The 19,986-nt window shown below is 41.3% G+C and overlaps 1 protein-coding gene across 1 annotated transcript in view; it reads left to right on the top strand.

Moving 5' to 3' along the window:
• The window catches only part of LOC311039377 (uncharacterized protein), a 66,130-nt gene extending 47,054 nt beyond the window's left edge, over positions 1–19,076 (top strand). The window contains exons 20-33 of the mRNA XM_084049226.1: positions 2,711–2,764; positions 7,519–7,563; positions 7,844–7,897; positions 9,839–9,892; positions 10,015–10,068; positions 10,716–10,787; positions 11,420–11,455; positions 11,891–11,935; positions 12,681–12,713; positions 13,657–13,803; positions 13,916–13,970; positions 15,024–15,218; positions 15,792–15,869; positions 16,180–19,076. Coding sequence (XP_083905352.1) covers positions 2,711–2,764; positions 7,519–7,563; positions 7,844–7,897; positions 9,839–9,892; positions 10,015–10,068; positions 10,716–10,787; positions 11,420–11,455; positions 11,891–11,935; positions 12,681–12,713; positions 13,657–13,803; positions 13,916–13,970; positions 15,024–15,218; positions 15,792–15,869; positions 16,180–16,370 — 1,113 coding nt within the window. The 3' untranslated portion in view covers positions 16,371–19,076. The remainder of the gene's footprint in view (positions 1–2,710; positions 2,765–7,518; positions 7,564–7,843; positions 7,898–9,838; positions 9,893–10,014; positions 10,069–10,715; positions 10,788–11,419; positions 11,456–11,890; positions 11,936–12,680; positions 12,714–13,656; positions 13,804–13,915; positions 13,971–15,023; positions 15,219–15,791; positions 15,870–16,179) is intronic.
• The last annotated feature ends 910 nt before the right edge of the window (positions 19,077–19,986 follow it).

Here is a 19,986-nt window from a genome sequence, read left to right as displayed (position 1 = left end):
CCGAACTCAGACAGTAAAGAAGACAACAAAACCAACAAAATGAAGCAATCATTGAAATTAAGTGGGGCAGAAAAGAGTGTGTGTGGGTGCTGAGCATATAGGAAGATAGACACATCACTTAATTGGTTCAACCTTGCTTGCTTTTCGTGCTTGTAAGTAGAACTTTAGCCCCCAGCTATTTTTCTTAGTTTGTAGCAGTCCACAGAATGCATACAACAGTTTACATTCTGGCCCTGCACATGCTAAAAGTAATACTATCTTAAAATTCGGAAGGTCTCCGGTTCGATACCCAGCTCCCACTGCGTTAGTGCCGAAGTGTCCTTGATCAAGACACTGAACCCCTAACTGCTCCCGATGAGCAGGTTGGTGCCTTTTTCCTCTGCCATTGGTGTGTGAATGGTTGAATGTAAAGCACATTGTAAAGTACTTTGGATAAAGGTGGTATATAAATGCACCATTTACTATCTTCTAACACTCCTTGCAATATGGATGGATGGATGATTTTATTTTGTCATTGTACACAAGTGCACAACTAAATTATCTTTCAATAGTTCAGCTCGTGGTATATTTTATCACTCTTGGTAAAAGCATCAACTAGGGGTTTGACGTCAGGACTTTTGTTCTCTATCTGTTACTTGTTATATTTAACGTTGGTCTGTTAGTTAGGTCATGCAGTCACTAAAAATAAGTCTAAAACATAAATGTTCATTCTCACTTGTCCAGACTAAGAAAGTAAAGTTATGCAGCACATGCTAGGTCACTCATTCTGGATAAACACAAGCTATCCAAAAGGAAAACGGAAAACCCAGAAGAATGTCTATATACAAGTAAAGCCCCCTCATTATGCTGCATTGTTTCAAATGGTAGGCTAGCCTAGGAGTTGTCTGTACTGTACTGTACAGTTCCCTTGTTTGTTGTTTTAAATCCATGGTGCAGTGGAGTCTACAGATTAGCCATGTCTAAATGCATGCCTGTAAATCCAGAGAGCCAGTTGCACTGAAGCCACATTCCAAGTTCCGAGTTCAAACGTTATACTGAACTGTGCAGTATAACATTAACATAGTCTTTGCAGCACGTCAGCTCTCTGAAATGAGAATGTTCTGTTTACAAGTCTGCAAAACCTGTACAGAAGACGGCAGATCTTCAACTGCAGCTTCCTGCAAATTGCAATTACATTATATAGAAGAAAGGATATGACTAAGTGAAAAATAAGAGTAAAGTACAGTATGAAATATCAAATATACTGTAGCCTACATAAATTGTGTCACAGTGTTCTGCTTCTGCAGTGTCTTGTGCAGCATATCAAATAACTACATAGGCCTACATAAATATATGGGAATGTATCTACACTGTCACATACTGCATACATAGACGAATGACAGGTCAGTGTAATGCACTGTAAACACACGTAAGACTGACATGGCCATCTAGTGGCCGCATTGAATAACAGAACAGGATTTCTGTCAAAAGTGCAGCAGGTAGGCCAGATATTCAAAGTAGCTACAGTATCCTGTATGGGTGGAAACGTGAACACATGTGTCAGGGCTCATCTCTTGTTCAGCAGCTGATGGCCAGACTCTGTGACTGTAGTATGTGACTGTAGATATGTCACGGTGCATTTATGGTAAACCGTCCCTTAGTCTGTTCATTCAGCATTCACATGGGATATAGCCTTAACAACAGTAGCAGCGTGAAGACACTGTGGCTGAGGTAGTGTTTTCGATGAGCTGCTTAGCCGTGGCCACACGTTGTTTGCCGCACAGATTAATGTATATGTCATGGAAGAGTGTAAGCAATTTAAACTATGTTTGAGCATCACTGTGATTGGTTGAGACGTGCAGAGGGACAGAATAGGGAGTGCTCATTTTGGTGCACGTGATAACCTATTCCGTCCACCGTGGCTTGCTAATTTGGGTTCAAAGAAAAAATAACGTATGTCCTCCGTTTTTAGTGCTGAGCCCCTCCCTTTTTTTGCTATTTGGGTTGCCAACTGCTCGGTGCTCGCCGAGCATACCATCGGCTACTCATGACCTCGCTGTCAGTGCGCCTGTCCTCCAACATTCTAAGTTATCATACTAGAATAAATCAGGGGATAGACCTGGTCAGGTGTGGAATGGTTTGTGCCACTGGGCGTAAGTGTAGGCTACCTCAGTACTGAGGTCATTCACATAGTACGGTGTTCAGTATGGAAAAGGTGGCAACACAGGCTTGTTGTATTGATTCCTCCATTCACAAATGTAAATACAAATGTCACATGAAGCATGTGAAACAATGTTTAGTAGTAGTTACAGGCAATAAAACGTTAATAATAATCCATATAAAATGATGGTCAATTTGACCACAACCACAACAATTTGGTTAAGTTAATGAAAGGAGAAGTAAGTTTGTTTCTGTTTTAAATTGAATGTCAGTCAGTATTATCACTGCAGACTTCATGAGCGATAATCATGAGTGTATTGTTAACATTCATAACTAATACTGCTATGACTGCACATTTACTTTCACTGTTCATGAATTTGCATGACTTTATCTGCATTTAGTGGAGGTTAGTCCATCCTGAGGTAAATCAAATTTGATAAATAAGTTCCTAGAATATCCTAGAATATTTTTTTGTTATCCCCCGTAACTACAAAATAATTACAGGACAATCAATAATAATTAAAGTGTTACTGAATATACTGACGTGTTATTGATGTGTTATTTTCCCCAGGGGGAGAATGGAGAACCAGGGCTGAGTGGAGTCGATGGTCCTCAGGGCATCCCGGTGAGTCTTTCCATGAGTCATGTACTACACAGTTTTACACAATGAATCTCAGCCGTGTGTGTGTGTGTGTGTGTGTGTGTGTGTGTGTGTGTGTGTGTGTGTGTGTGTGTGTGTGTGTGTGTGTGTGTGTGTGTGTGTGTGTGTGTGTGCTTACAGTAAAAGGTGTTTACTGTATGCAACTTCTTTTCTCGAGGTTGGCAGAGGAAGCCTTGTTAATAAGTAATCAGCACATAGCTAGATTGAAGTTTGTTTTGTGATTTTGTACTGATACCAGTGGCAACAGACACAAAACATTTTTTTGTTTACAATTCGTTCAAGTTATTAGGCTGCGCCTCATTAAGTATTTAGTTTTACAGCTCACTAATTATTTTATTTACTGAATAATAACACTCGCGTGATGAACGTGTGACCAACCTTGTGGTGGCATTAGAGAAGGCAAAGGTTGTGCGAGGTTGCGGAAACCGCTGCACAAATCAGTTTCCCATTAACTCAGCATTCTATGGCACAGCTATAAACTGCAAATATGTTTTATGTAGCTCTATAAAGGCCTTTAGGGAAAAATAATCAGGAAACAGGCACGCAAACTCTGCATTGACTTCTATTAACCACATGAACCTTATTGTCCTTATTCTCGGCATGTCATAATAAGCAAGCATTCAGCGAAAATAGTGGATACCCGTTGTGAGCTTGTAGATCAGCTCATTTTGGCGAAGAAATGTGGTGTAGAGGGGGGGGGGGCAAGTAACAGACCCCTGGGGGACCCCAGTCAGCGAGGGGGTTGGCCATTAGTCCTATTTCGTCTGAAAAATATTAGGTGTGAGGTTAAGGTTATGGTTAGTTATAATGGGCCTTCGGACTAATGGCATGGTACCACTTAGTGACGTATATCGGGTTTAAATGGTTAAAAGTTGCCACAAAATCATACATGCACGGGCCATGCACACAAATGCACGGATACATACTTTTCCTTCACATGAAAGAAATTTGAAAAATCCAGCAAAGTGCTCAGTGCAGAATTCTCACTTTGAGCTGTTGGATCCGATTTCAATTTAATGTATTATCAACCCACCATGCATACTGTATGTGTACAGTGAACATAGAAATGACTGGTGGGGGGTTGAGGAGCAAAATAGAAATGTAAACAAAAGTAGTACATAGATAGGTTGAGCTACAAGTGTGAGCACAGTAGTAGACAGGTATTGAAATAATAAGCTATATCCTGTAAGCTACAAGCAACGTTTTCGTGCCGTGTTTTCTATCAGCTAATGCTGGCCTTGTGGGGGTTATTGCACTGACAACGTGTCACGAACGTTGATCAGCATGTTCAGGTTCCTGTACCCAGCATTTATCGGGTTATTGCGTGAATCGCCGTTGTTTAGGCAACTGTTTCTGTGGTGTGTGACATCAGACCAGAGCCTGGTCAGTGAGAGAAAGAGAGAGACACAGAAAGAGAGAGAGATGAAACAGAGAGGTTGAGAGGGAGGCAGAAAGGGAAACAAGGGAGGAATGGAATGCAGAGAGAAAGAGAGAGATGGAGAGCTCTATCAATGAGAGAGGGGCAGAGGGGGGGAGAGTGACAGTTACAAGACTTTAGGTCCTGCTGATTGTAGAACACTTGCATTCAGTTTTGAATTGATGTTGGATGTTGGTAACACCTAATTGAGGTTTGACTTTGTCTATCAGACTGTTGAAGTCTTACAGTTAACTGCCTGGCTAATGTCTCTACTATGCACTTTGTGTTTATTTGCGGTACATGTTGACACTTACACAGTGTGTTAACATGGCTGTGACCACCACAATCTGCTAAACTCATTACCCCACACACACACGCGGATACAAACAAAAACTTTATAGGAGGCAATGAGGCATGCAGTTCAGCAAGGCATGCATGCGCACACACACCCACACAACGCTTTTCTCATTATAGTCTGTGGCTAGTGTTGCTTGTCTGTGTCTTTACTGGAGTCCAGATCCATAAAGTTGCTTGCTGTCTGTTGTCACAATCAGTGGCACCAGTGGAGTCAGTGGCGTCAGCAATGTATGGATGTGTGGTAAATCGAATGTAGTGTGTGGGATGTTGAATGGTGCAATCCAAAGGCTAAACTAAAAACAAGCAAGAAAGCTGGGCTGGGCTCCTTTTAAAGGGAACACTGGCCAGGTGCTCCCAATCCCACCTGATTGGAACCCCAATGCCCAGCCTGCAGGACCTGTGGGAAGACACACAGATAGACAGGGGAATACACAAACACAGGCCATGACATGCCAGGCCAAAGGGGCTGTGACACTGTGCAGCGTGAAAATCCCTGGATCTAGTAGTGCCATGGAACTTTATGGAAGATTATTGGAATGTTGCCGACCCTTTACAACCGTGTGTGTGTGTGTGTGTGTGTGTGTGTGTGTGTGTGTGTGTGGGTGTGTGTGTGTGTCTGTGTGTGTGTCTGTGTCTGTGTGTGTGTGTGTGTGTGTGTGTGTGTGTGTGTGTGTGTGTGTGCGCGTGTGCGTGCGTGCGTGCGCGCGCGTGTGTGCGTGCGTGCATGCTCATACAGTATATCAAGCATACTGTACGTGTGTGTATGTGTGCTTCTACAGTAGATGGCAAAATACAATTTGTTTAAGTGCGTGCTTGCATGCGTGTGCCCGTGTTTGTGTGTGTGCGTTCATGTGTTTGTTTGCGAGTTCCGACTGTAGGTGAAGTCATGGGCACTGCTTGCACTTTTAACATCTAAACATGCACTTATTACACCATTATAACTGCGGACATAAATAAAATCATTTCGAAAGTGCAGGTGTGCTGCTGAAAGATGCATCAGGTTGGATGCAGGGCCTGCATCATGCGGTGCCTCTAAAGAGTCACTAATGTGTTTGTGAGCCGTTTTCTCTGTCAACGCACCCCAATACCGGCTCGGGCTTCCACCAGAAAATGGAAGCCTCATATTTCAAAACATCCTTTCTTCTTTTACCTCCTAAATCCAATCAGATGTGATCATATGCACACTGAGCGATTGAGTCTCCGAGCTGCAACAGGAGTTAAGGGCCGTCCACGGCCAAGAATAATAACTACAGAGATAACGATGTGACCATCCACCCTGACGAACGATAATGTTCTGTAGTCATGTTGAATGATGTGTTGAATGTGACGTGACGCTCTGTCAATTCAGATGCTTTTTTGATAGTCTGTCATTGTGTGAAACACTGGCTGTGTCCAAAACCACTCTCTCATTCTCTACTCCCTACTCCCCATCTGACCGCTTAACACAGCAGCCGAATGGCCGTGTGCATTTTCAGTGCCTGTTTACTTTAATCAATCAATCGATTGTGTTCCGGCTTGGATCAATTGAACTAAATGTGTAGTATACTTTGAGTTCCTATTTATCGGTATCAGACTGAAAACTAAATGTTCACGTTTTAAAAAAAAAATAAAATACATTTATACATTTATTTAAAATACAGTTAAAATGTTTTTAATATTGTTATATTAATTGGCCTTGTGTTTTGCCAATTCATTTGGGGGCCCACTTGCAATATCCTTGCGGCCCACCATTGGGCCCAGACTCACATGTTGGGCATCACTGATGTAGAGGAATAATAATTTAAAAGAAAACACACATATTGTACTTGGTTCACCGTTAAAGGGACATTTTTTAAATTAATGTTTGAAAGTGAACTATCCCTTTAAAGGTAGGGTAAGTGATATTTTTTGGTTAAAACAAAAAGTATTTTTTTAAAAGGTTAAAATACTATATTCTGATAGTAATCATTGCTATAGAGTGTTTGTTCAGTAACAGGAGTCTCCATGTCTCTCCAGCTCTTTAATAAACAGAAAATACATTTTTCGGTAGGTGTCAAAATCTCAGCCAATCAGGAGAAAGTACCCATTTTTAAGCTTAATTTGTATAGTGTTCCAGTTCAAATGTTGTCTGCTCATTTCTAAGTGTCATCACTTCCTATTTCACTTTTTTAATCTGTATCCTGATTGAGTTCTCTGTCCTGGTTGGATAAAATTGGAAATGAAACTGAAACTGAAACGAAAATGCATTTTCTGTTTAATAAAGAGCTGGAGAGACATGGAGACTCCTTATATGGACAGGACACTCTATAGTAACGAGCACTATCAGAACATAGACCCATTTTGCAATTATTTGAATAATTGCAAATCACTTACCCTACCTTTAACTCTTTCACTGCCACGGATTCATACATTCATCCATCCGTCTCCGGTCCCCTTGCCAGCGAAAACGACGATTTTACTGTACCTCATCAAATCATGGAATATTCTCCGTGACCTCTGTCCTCATGGAGATCGGCTCATTACACGCATGGGGGTGTCGTGGTATAGACCAATAAAACTAAAAGTCGTCATAAGTCGTCCTTTGCAGTGTGGGCGTTTGGACAAAAACTCGGCAGAAGTCGTCCGTGGCAGTGAATGAGTTAATGGTGTCATTGATGTTGCGTGGCTGATAAACGTCGGCATTTTTCTTTGAACTTAATGCATGATGCTATGTAAGTTTTGCGATAGTAACCATTGGTTGTACCCTCATTTTTACGATGCATTGAGGGATAAGATGAGTCTACTATATGGTATAATAATGATCACTATCCATTCAGACACCACTACAAAATGGTGTGATCACTCACTATACGGCATATTGAGGAGTGATAATCACTATATAGTGCACTATACGACATAGCTACTGTACATATACGTATAGTGAGTAGGGAGTGATTTCAAACACATCCACTGATATGTTCTGCAGGGCATCCGAGGACTTCCTGGAGAGAAAGGGCCAAGGGCACCTCAGGTAAATTCTGACCTAATTCTCATCATTTAGTTTATACTTTATGCTAGTGACATCCAATCATAAGTAGTTAAATAGTTTCAGTGTACACTTCTTTTTCTTTTTATGTTTTCAGCATTCCTACAGTATAGCCCTTCTTTACAAATACTTATCTACGACGTCATATGGTTTGAAATGTAATGTTTTTTTGCTTTGGAAATGGACATCGTGTGCAATGCTGTGGTTTTTCTACTGTTGACCTGTGACCTGCAGCCTGTATCATCACTGTGTTTGTCGTGTGCAGGGAGAGAGAGGGCTGCCTGGCCAGACAGGAGAACCTGGACCCAAAGGAGCAATGGTAGGTGATGGAGATGGAACAACACTTCATCAATACATACAGACAGACAGGGTTGCATTTGTTTTAAAAAACTGAGGGTGGGGGCATTCATACGCATAATGTCAACCTAATGCACCATTGCTGCCCTCTTGTGGTTAAATTGGGATCATACAAATGGTTTGACTGCTGACACTGCTGTGTGTGTGTGTGTGTGTGTGTGTGTGTGTGTGTGTGTGGGAACACAGAACCAAACATTGCCACCTTGTGTGTGCTTTTACTGTAGGTGAGGTCGACATTGCATGCCAGCGTTGCAGAATATGAGGCATGAAGTGTAGCCTGACACAACATCAGCATCGTAGTGCTGTCTGACAGCTGTTGCTGATAGATTCTTTAGAGCCCACGCATTATTTCACAAAATACTGTCACAGGGGACTGACGATGTAGCAGACCATAGTCACCAGCTCCCATACTGAAGTAGAACATTTCTTCACTGAAACCACATGTTGGCTGTTTTTCCAAATAAGATGTCAAAAAAGTAATTCTAAAGTTGCCAAAACTTGCTTCATAACTTAATTTCACTCTCACCCTTTCTCTCATTATTTTTGCTCGCTCTCTTTCACTCTTCTCTCACTCTCGTACACACACAATGAGATGACTGCTGTCAGTAGATTTATACTTTTATTTAGATTAGTCCTATTCATATTTAAGTATTTAAACTTGTTGTTGCCAGTTATAGTTATAGTCTTATAGTTGCCACTATAAGGTCAGGACTGACCCATTTTCTCATAGAATTCATAAATAAATAGCATCAACAGAATCCTATGGATCTCGGGTCACATGGCAAAAGCATGGTTCCAATGTGGATCTCTGACTTTATGTGGTCAGGTTGAGGATGTCAGTCATCTGTGACAACAATTGTCTAATGACATGTCTATTCCAAATTAGTTTTAGAGTCCCATTGACTTCAAATATAAGATTGAAGTGAAATATTTCAGAACGTATAAAACATACGCGAAAGAGTGGAGGTCCAGTGGTTTGTGAGATTAGCTCTGGACACACACAGACACACAGACCCTCTTTTAGTCTGCTCACCTCAGACGATCCATACCGTAAAAATGAAAGGTGGACCTGCTCATCACTAGTGCTTGTGTGTGTGTGTGTGTGTGTGTGTGTGTGTGTGTGTGTGTGTGTGTGTGTGTGTGTGTGTGTGTGTGTGTGTGTGTGTGTGTGTGTGTGTGTGTGTGTGTGTGTGTGTGTGTGTGTGTGTGTGTGTGTGTGAGTGAGTGAGTGAGTGACAAGATGTTGATAATAATCTGTGATGATGGTGGATTCGTGTGAGCAGCATTTTTGTGCGATCAGAAATACAGATAATTGGAGGTAATCAAAGAGAAGCTGCAGGGAGTGGTTAAAGGCAGAAAGCTGTACGGACATTAGTCTTGTTCTGCCCTGCCGGCTGTCCCTTTTAAACAGTCATCAATTCAGCTCTCTGACTACCTCCCCTGTTGGTTTAAAGGTGGCACGAAAATGACGCCCGTTCTGTCTCCATTATACAAGGCACAATGAAGGCGCAGCATTCCTTGATCAGGCTGTGTAAAAGGGGGCAGCGATTTGTGTTCACATACTCCCCACAGAGCTTATGTCTATGTAGAGCCTAGAGGCGATACACCAATGAATCCTCTAGAGGGCAGTGGCAACACTTTCTGCAGACTATCAAGCCTGTGTAACATACATCACAGGCTTGATACAACATACATGTACAAACATCATGCTTTATTTTCCCAAAACGTAGTCGCTATTAAGTCTCCATACCTTATACACAGAACAACGAGGCACAATGAAGCCACAACATTCCTTGATCAGGCTGTGTAAAAGGGCCTAGCAATTCCTGACTAAGATGTCAATTATAGCTTATCTATGTATGTCTGTCTGTCTCTCTCTCTCTATCTCTCTCTCTAAAAACAGGCCATGCCGGGCCCCGCGGGACCAGCTGGAGAGAACGGTAGAGATGGCACCAAGGTGTGTGTGCTGAATGTTAATTAATTTGTTAATTAGCAGTTTCCAGCACCCTGATAATATTGTAACGCCCCCCATTTCACTAAGTGAAGTTTATGAAGCGGTTTTGTGTATGTGGCTTTCAGGGCAGCTGTGGAGATCCAGGACCCGCTGGCACTCCCGGTCCTCCGGGCCAAACTGTGAGTGGAACAAACTGTCCTGAACAATATGACCAACCACTGCGATAGAACTGTTTCTCAAATGTGACCGACATACTTCCATCTTAGTGCATCATCATTGGCAGCAATTTTAAGAACCTAACATTCATGTCACCTACTGTGATTCTGTTTGTGATGACATATTTAGTGTTTGAAAATAGCGTGTGAGTGGAGGCGATGTCATTGACATATGTTTCTGTTGACAGACGAATGCGCGAGTGTACAGCATAAAAGAGATTTGATCGAGGGTAACAAACAGAAGGAGCGAGTGCAAATGTCCAACCTGCTAGCCAAGGCTTATTCCTTTGAGCTGTTTGTGACCCTCGAGTATAACTTGTGTTGAATGGTACATAAGTAAAGAAAAGGTTTGAAGACTCGTTACTTAGTTGCATATGGTCACGTCGTGACCGTAACCATTTTAATCCACAATTTACACCACACTCACAAATGTACAGAAAATACACTAGTATAGAGCCCTGAGGGACTCCGGTCAACCATATATACCGTACGGCTGGTTAGGATGCATGCCTTACTGCCATGTCAAGAGTTTGAATACAGCCAATGACCCACATGTTCTCTCTCTCTCTCTCTCTCTCTCTCTCTCTCTCACTGACCTTTGACCTTTTAAGGGTGCACAGGGAGAGCCAGGGCGTCCAGCGTTACCAGGCACCATGGGCCTGCCAGGGTTCAAAGGTCATAAGGTGAGGGCTAGTCTTTTTGCATAGGTTCTATTGTTGAATCTAATATAAAGATTGTGAAAGAGCCTAAACATAAACAAAACGATGTGAGTTTTATGTTGAAGTTGATTGAACTCCAGTGAAAAGCAGTGTGTTATGAATTGTGTCTCAAAGTACATTTTATTGCTTACATGAGTATTATTTATTAGTATTATTGTTATTGTTATTATTATTATTACCCTTATTATTATTATTATTATTATTATTATTATTATTATTATTATTATTGTTATTATTATTACCCTTACCCTTATCATTATTATTATTATTATTATTATTATTATTAGTAGTAGTAGTAGTAGTAGTATTAACAACAACAACAAAAATACATCAAACTTATGGAGCGCGTTTCATGGTTAAAGACACTTTACAAAAAAGGTTTTACAAGCTCACATCGCTATCCATCGCTGAAGTAGATCAGTTTTATCGTTCCCATACTTTTCCATCACATTATTAAGACATACTGTGTGTGTGTGTGCGTGCGTGCGCGCGTGCGAGTGAAGGCAGAATCCACCATGTAGACTGTAATGTCAATAGCTAAGCATTTGCTGTCTAATTCATCTTAATACTCTGTGTTGTTGTTTTTGTTTCTTCAGGGGGATATGGGAGAGACAGGGTCTACCGGAAACCAGGTATTGTTTGTTGATGATTACAAAACTGCTTCACATCAAACATGTTTGTTTACAATTACATGTTTAGTCCATGCCTTCTGAGTAAGGAAAGTTGAGAGTGTTCATAGAGCTCTATAGTGCTTGGCAACGTGCCGTTACCATGGGGGGCGTGGCATAGTAGCTGCAGACATACTGGTGGGAGTCAATGTTAAGTCAACATGTTTATACCCCACCAAGATGTCCGCGCTACCAAATGACACTTTTTTTTAGCTACGCACTATATGACAAACAAGGTTTTAGAAATACTGAGGTCATGATCAGCTTATCAACATTCAACTGGAGAACCATTGTGGGCCATCCAGCCCTTGAAAAGGCCATTATGTTAGATAAACTAGTGGTTCTCATCAGCATAAAAACCTTATAAATTATACTACTGTATAATGTGTCTTCTTCCAGGGTGAACGTGGACATGACGGAGACTCCGGGAGCCCCGGTACACCTGTAAGTGTAGTAACATCCTTCCTAACATCCTTCCACCACCAGGTGTCAGTACAGCTCATTTACCAGACAGTGAGAATATGCTCTGTGCATAACTGTAGTCCCTGGTTTCCAGAAGGTTGCCTACTTATTTCCTGTTCTGGTTATTTTTTTCCCATGATTTTATTAGCTGATTTGATGTCCAAAACTGTTTCAACTTTAAAAAGAGCAAACATAGCAGATCTACAAGTTCAAAAAACATAAAAAGTAAAAACATGGAGATAAGAGGTTTCTGTCCGACAGCAACGCTATGGGAAGATGAACTGGACCAGAAAACAGGAAACCTCAGGCTACAGTTTTGCACAGAGCGTATGGTGTGAGAACATGATACAGACAGAGGGGTCACAGTAAACAAACGGAAGTACTCTGTTGATTTTTCAGTCTACAGCAGGGTGCCACGGGTGTGCCAGAGGGGGCCTGGCACCCGATCAGTTGCAAATTGTGACCCCTCAGTTAAAGTTTTATGCACATATTGTCATTTTCCATCTGCCCCCTCAGTCATTTCATCCTGGAGTCATTCAGATGCATTTTTCATTGTATTTCAGTGAGTTGTAATAAACAAGTTGTAATGTACCCCCAATACATCCGAGCAGACAGCAGTTAGTGATTCCAAATGTTTTGACCGAGAGAACTGCTGAGCATCATGCAAATCATCATCTCTCTCTCTCTCTCTCTCTCTCTCTCTCTCTCTCTCTCTCTCTCTTATCAGGGTGAAGTGGGACCCAGGGGAAGCAAAGGAGAGGTTTGTTGAATTAAACTTTGCAAGATTTGATTTATATCACAAACAACCTTCTTCTCTAAGGGATACAGATAAAAAATAAAAGCATTTCAGTTGTGCAATTGACTAATTAACTGTTAGTGGGGCTTATATTGTGGGATCCATGTTGAGTTGTTAATTCTGTGGTAATACTGTGGTATTGCCACTGCTGTTGTATCCTACTGGCTCACCTACTAGTAGTAAGGAGCCACCACTGGGAGAATGTAGAGTCTCCGTCCTACTCCTCCCACCCAACACTCCCTGCTGACAGGTGCCTGTAGAAGTACATGCAGTGACAAATACCACACGGGCCAATTGGCTCTATGCACAGCAGCCATATTAGAAAGAAATTGGGCCTTCCTTCACAGGTGTTACCAATGATACTAATGAAGGCTCTGTTCCATTTAGTGTAGCACAGTGGTTCTTGAACTTTTTAATCTCAAGGACTCCCATAACTCTGAGAGTGTACAAATGAAACTAAATGGACCCTTATGGGTCCATTTGGTTACATTTGTACACTCTCAGAGTTACACACCCGTAAGGGGCCATTTGGAACCCCCTCAAGGAACCATGAGGATCCCTGGACCACACTTTGAGACCCACTGGTGTAGCAGAGTGTTTCCAGTGACCCAACATGCACAATATCAGCACCCTGACTCTGTTTGAACAGAATGGAACAGAGCCTTCATTAGTGTCATTGGTAAGACCTGTGAAGGAATTAAGAAGTGGCCCAATTTCTTTCCAATATGGCTGCTGTGCATAGAGCCTTTTGTGTTCATATAGACGCTCAACAACGGATGCACCGCGGTGGATTCAAACCCCTAGATTCCACGGTGGTGGGCAGATACTTTACCACTGCGCCACCCGAGCGCCTCCCCGACACATCCAATTGTCTAACTTTGTCTTTGACCTTCCTCTCTGTCCTCAGAAAGGAGTGGTGGGGGAGATGGGTACCAAGGGTTCTGATGGGAAGCAAGGGGACACGGGACACTTCGGTATCGTGGGTCCCCGGGGTACTCCCGGCGAGGACGGGGTGCCGGGACAACCAGGCCAGCCGGGCTACCCTGGGAAACCGGTGAGAGGAACTTAGCCAAATGTTCCATAGTATAAAAAGGGCTTAAGACAGAGTCAGCACTGTTTTCCAGAAACCCCCAGAGAACATTGAACTGATGACAGGTGTCTTTCAGGGGAAGCCGCCGTCAGATGAACACCTCATGAAGCTCTGTGGAGAGGTGCTGAGGAGTAAGTGTCTACACCTTTACAGGGTCCCCACGGTCATGAAATTCCTGGAAATATTTTGAAAAAAAAAAAAAAAAAATCCAGTCCTGGAAAAGGTTTGAAATTGATCAAACATCATCAAAGGTCCTGGAATTTATCAAGGGTCCTGGAAAAATATTTGGCTATGCATTGTTTTTGGCTATTGATTTTGTTAAAACAAAACATTTTCATAAACATGAATAATATTACACGAAATATGTAACATAAGTAGTTTTTCGCCGAACGGGCTGTGTGACGGCAGCCTAATGTATGTCTCAAACTTTATTTTTGCTAGCCTACACTGCCTATCTTTGGGCATTCTACATAGGAGTAAGAGACACATTATTGCGCCGAATGATTGTTATATAAGCCTGGAAATTGGGCTAAATATTCTGGAAAAGTTTTGGAAAAGTTTTGGAAATTCATTGCTAAAAATGTGTGGGGACCCTGCCTTTACATCATGTCTCTGTTCCTTTCTCCATAACCAGAGTCACACTCTAACATTATCTTGAAGTGCATTGAATGTAACTTTGCCCCTTTTTCACATAACAAAACCTCAAATATATATACATTTTTACTAATAATGTCTCCCTATACCAGGCAGTCATCAGCCACTAGAGTAGTGTGGGGGGTGTTTACCTGCAGAGACACATTGCCCTCTCTCGCTGTTTGTTTTGGTAGACAGGAACGTTTTTGGGCAACCAAAACAAACAGTGAAAACACCAAAATACAGCGAGAGGTCAATGTTGTTTCTGCAGGTAAACCCTAATACTCCAGTGGCTGATAACTGCTGGCATGGAGGCAAATGATTGGTAAAATGTTCTTTTGTTTTGTAGACACAGGGCAAAGTTACATAGTATGCCTTTAACCACTTTCAACCTGGCATCCCTATTTTGGTCATGTCATTATTTATGCAACATTTTATCTATTATTTTTTTCAAAATGTTCCACATAAAATAAGAATGATTAAATCTTAAAATAAATAAGTAAATGCAAACATAAAATTTAAATTAAAAAAATGTATCCTGTGTCTGCCAGACCAACTCCCAGCATTGCTCCAGGCCCTGGCTCCTCAATCAAGCTGTGAAAGCTGTCAGAGCATGAAAGGACCCCCGGGTCATACTGGACCACCGGGTGGCAAAGGAAGTATAGGGCCCCCGGGCTACCCTGGAACAACGGGCTCTGACGGTTACCAGGGACCCCCTGGAGAGCAGGGAACTCCAGGACTCAAAGGTGATGAGACGGTTGTTGTTATTGTCCACTGAGAGGCATATGAAGAGATTCATAAGATAGGAATAAATATACTTATTGTTAATTACGTTTTGTCCGTCTGGAGGTTTAAAAGCTATAGAAGGCAGGTAAGGCCCAGAACATAATTTACATCTACGTTGTTTTGCTTCAGTGGTTCTTTGGAATGGTTGAGGTGCTACAGTACTTATAGCTTACCATTGCTGTCAGGCAGAAACCTCCTATTAAGTTTTTTCGTAATTTAAAGGCCTACTTGATCATACTACAGCGTCACACAAAAGTATCAAAAGTAGCAGATATGCAAGCACTAAGCGGTGTAGATCTGCTACTTTTGATATTTTGGACATGAGATTTCCACCCGACAGAGACGATATATAGATAGGTGCTAAATGGAATGTAGTGGAGATCTTATACCAGACAATATCTTTGTTTGTTTGTTAATGGTTAACTTTGGTGGAGGTTTGGGTTAGGTATAGTTACCATGCCATGATGTAACTCCAACTAGTGGCAAGATTGTAATGATTGTAATCACTTATAAGATTGTATTATGTTTTTCAGGGGACATGGGATCCAGAGGATTGAAAGGTAGCAAGGGAGAAAGTCGGCCGGGACCTCCAGGACCCACTGGACAGCCAGGTAGGCAGTCTGCTGCTCAGCCTATCTTCCCAAAGTGTTCTTTCCAAAAGTGAATGAACCGGAACTATAACAATGACATTCACGAGGGGGGGGGGAGTCCTAATGGACCCTTTACGGGTCTGTAACTCTCAGAGTTATGGGGGTCCTTGAAATTAAAGGGATAGGGTGAACTATCCCTTTAAAACGTTTGAGAACCACTGGTCTAGCTCTTCCTCCAACTGACAAAGACCACCTATAGGATTTTATCGTTTGGATGTGTGTGCCTTTGTAAATGTTTTTGTGTGACTTCTTCTTTGACCTCTTGTTGCAGGAGTTCAGGGGCCCCGAGGCTCTGACGGGATGGGGCATCCGGGCAGCCAGGGAACAAATGGCAAATCTGGATCTCCCGGAGCGCCGGGGAAACGAGGCCCGCCGGGGCCGGCGGGGGCGTGCGACATGTCCACGTGCTATCAGGCCTACAACCTCAGAGACGATCGCTTCAGCAAAGGACCCAACTTCTGATGGCAGAGCGATCAGCGTTGGCAGAGAGATCCTATCAAAGACTGTCGTCCCGTGACAGAACATTCTGCTGTATTCACACACGTTCAAAACTGGATTCGATTCGATGCTCTTTGGGTTCTGATCAGATCAGTTCAACCCTACTGTCGGTCCACTGACTGTACACAAGTGTAGAGCAAACATTGTGGTCATGTTGCAGAATAAATGCACTACTGTAGGAACGAAAGCAGTGCAGGCTAAATATACAAAAGTGCAACAGGATAACGACGTGGCAGATCAGCAGCTATGTTGATGCTAGGACTTATTTTTAATGAACAAAACGTTATTTTAACCAATCTGTATGATAGAGTATGTTAATACAGTATAACTAGTACATGTGCAGTGGTTTCAGGTGGACTCCCTACTCCTCCATGGAGACATATACAGCCTGGTATGGAGTAGGACACCTGCTGGTTTTGTCAACAACCAGTAGGTTGAAGCACATGGCGTACCGGACTGGACACTAGATGTGCTGCCATCTTTGTTGTAGTTCTGAAAATCGTTGCAATTATCTCTCTCCATTACGAGAGGGAGACAGCCAGTGGTGGAAAGTAACTAAGTACATTTATTAAAGTGCACAGTGTACTTAAGTACAAGTTTAGTTACTAGACTTTGCAGAATTAGATTATTATTACAAAACATACATTGACTATTGACCAATAAATCCCTATTTTATATTTTGGCCAATCTGCAAGCTCACAACGCCTCGCATGCGATGCATTGTGAGCTTGTAGATCTGCTATTGTTGAAAAAGTTTGACAGATTTGAGTACTTTTACTTTGGTACTCTAAGTACATTTTGCAATTTTTTATGCCAATACTTTTGTAGTAACATTTTGAATACAAGCCTTTTACTTGTAACAGAGTATTTTTATTTTGTGGTATTCCTACTTTTACTTAAAAATCTGAGTACTTCTTCCACCACTGGAGACAAAGGACTTAAAACTTATGAATTGTAGCTTTAAGATAAACATTCTTGTCCCTGCAGAGGTATGTGTGTGGCAACAGCACTAAATGACAGACACAGAAACAAACATAGAGCAACCAAATGACCATATTAAGGAAACACATTATTCAACCTCTCTATATAAATGAATGGATGACCTGCCTACTCAGAACCTCAAGGAATTTGACTTTTTCTTTAATATGGAGTATACTTATTTTTGCCTATGTCAGTGATCAATCTTGTTTGAACGTCCTTCATTCAACAAACATTCATGTAATGCATCAGATGATTTCTTCACATTACCATTCATATTGGAAGTGAACTATCCAGCATAAAAATGCTTGACACAAGAAACAGGGCAACATGTTTTTACAGAAGATGTCATTTGTGAACCAGCTTAAGAATGTGGTATGAGTGTTTGCGTGTCTATCAATAGTTTAAGCACATTAACCATGGCATCACAATTTTGAAAGTTTTCTTTAATTCATTTTTATAAACGATATACGCTTTAGTGAGCCCGTAGATCAGCAATTTTCAAAAGTATTTATAATGTTCCGTGGTTAAGTGGTTGGGCAGTGTGTACTGTGGACTCGTTCCATCTCCATCAAGTGCAGAATATTAGATTTCACTTAATAAACTGTAGAATGCAGGCAGGAAGGAAGAGGTGAGTGCAAGCTGACATGCTGGGAGCTGGGAAACCACTTAAATTGTTTTGCTTTTGGAAAAAGACTTTTCCCAGGAGCAATTCTATGTGCGTGTGTCTGGCCACTGGCCTACTGGGTAGCATTTTGACCTTAAAAGGCGAGGAGTGGCATGAGAAAATAGCTACAGTACATCTCCATTTCTGCTCTTAGCCTATACCAAATTAGTTCTCTGTATCATAACTAAAACTTAGCTACAAGGACACAATACCTATTTTTCAAACAGATCCTGGTCAAAGATGCCATTCTACAAAAAATTAAATAATAAAATAATAAAACTAATCCATGTCAAAACATGTTAAAAGTAGTGCAGTGCACATTGTACACAGGATTCCCGTTAAGATATGATAATTAATAACTGATCTACAAGCTCAAGCACAATGCAACAAGTGGCAAGGTGTAGTCAATATTTCAGTATATTCTTCTTCTTTTTTTCAAAGTCAAACCGCTCCACAGCTGTTCTGTTCAAAGTGCATCTCAAATATTTAAGCACCCATGTACTTATTATTCATATTGCTGAACTTTTCCATCTTGAGCAGTGTCCTGCTCACAGAGATTACACTGAACTAGGAAAGTGAAAGCATCTTCTCAGGAAAAAGTATTTCACCATAAAAACTAAACTTTGGAAAATGGATCTCATATACATAAAGTAAGAAAGAAAAAATGTTTGAAGATCCCCAAACTTTGTTGAGTTTGGTAGATTACATCTGATTTATTTAGTGTAATATTATGTTTTCTGAGATCTTTTTAGGATGCTATAAAATATGCTGTCTCCATTGTTCTTCCTTGTAATTACGGCTTTGTTGAAATACATGCTCTTAAAACGGCATGTACTACATGTTTTATCATATTTTGTTTAGTCTTGTTCTGTATTATTTTATTTCAAGAAACTTGTAATTTATCCTTAGATGAATCATATCATAATCTTTCATTAACTTTGATGTATACACAACAGCACAAATGTGTATATGTCGCTTTTGTTTTCTTTGGTACATTTGTGGCACAGTGTATAAAGAGTTTATCACTTAAAATGTATTGTCAGTGTTAATCTTTTGAGTGTGACATTGAAATAAACTATGAAACTATGAAAAAATATGTTATTACTTATTTTAGATAGAGCAATTTTAATTAAGACCTACTGTGGGGGGCCCATTAGTCAGACTCCGAAAATAGCAGATCTACAAGTTCAGCTTGTATATGAAGTTGTAGATCGGCCATTTTCGGTATGCAACACGGCGCACAATAAAGCATAAATAAGGCATAAATTACATGACTTATATAACTCTTAAAACTCCCAGAGGCTCCACTGACGCTGATGGGTCAACTCCTACAGCTTCCAGGTTAAAAATGGCACCCCTGGGGGCTCACCCCAGTTAGCATGCTGTTCACAAGTTGGGGAAATAAAAATAGAGGATCAAATAGAGGGTCAAAACATGCTCCTTCCGACCTCGAAAGAAAACGTCAGTTTCGGACGTTATGACCCATTGACCCTGGCCTAGGTGGACCAGGGAACACAACAAAAATACAGGGGAGACGCAAAGAAATGAGTGTTTATTAAATAATCAAAATGAACGAACAGATCATGAACTAGAAAAAGTGCTCCTCGGAGCACAGGTCTCCGCCAGGTCAGGTAGGCTATTGTGGCCTCCTGGTGGCGCTATAATAGGCCAACGTGAAAAGGGTGCCATTTCTTCTTAGGCCTTGCACGACAATCGGACACTGACTGCATTCATGATTTGAGGCATTTTGTTAAAAACATGTGTTTCGCTAAATTAGACCTGTTGGTGGCGCTATAACAGGCCAATGTTAAAAGGGTGGCATTTGTTCCTCAACATAGTGTGAATGTGCGTGCAAAGTTTGAGCGCAATTGGACTTCATGATTTGCAGAATTTTGTTCAAAACAAGCCAATAATGCAAACTTTAGATGTCAATTT

The sequence above is a fragment of the Gymnoscopelus microlampas genome (genome assembly GCF_963454915.1).
Source record: "Gymnoscopelus microlampas genome assembly, chromosome: 22".
NCBI lineage: Eukaryota > Metazoa > Chordata > Actinopteri > Myctophiformes > Myctophidae > Gymnoscopelus > Gymnoscopelus microlampas.
Note: the sequence above shows the minus strand (reverse complement) of the source record. Positions and strands in the feature narration are given on the sequence as shown.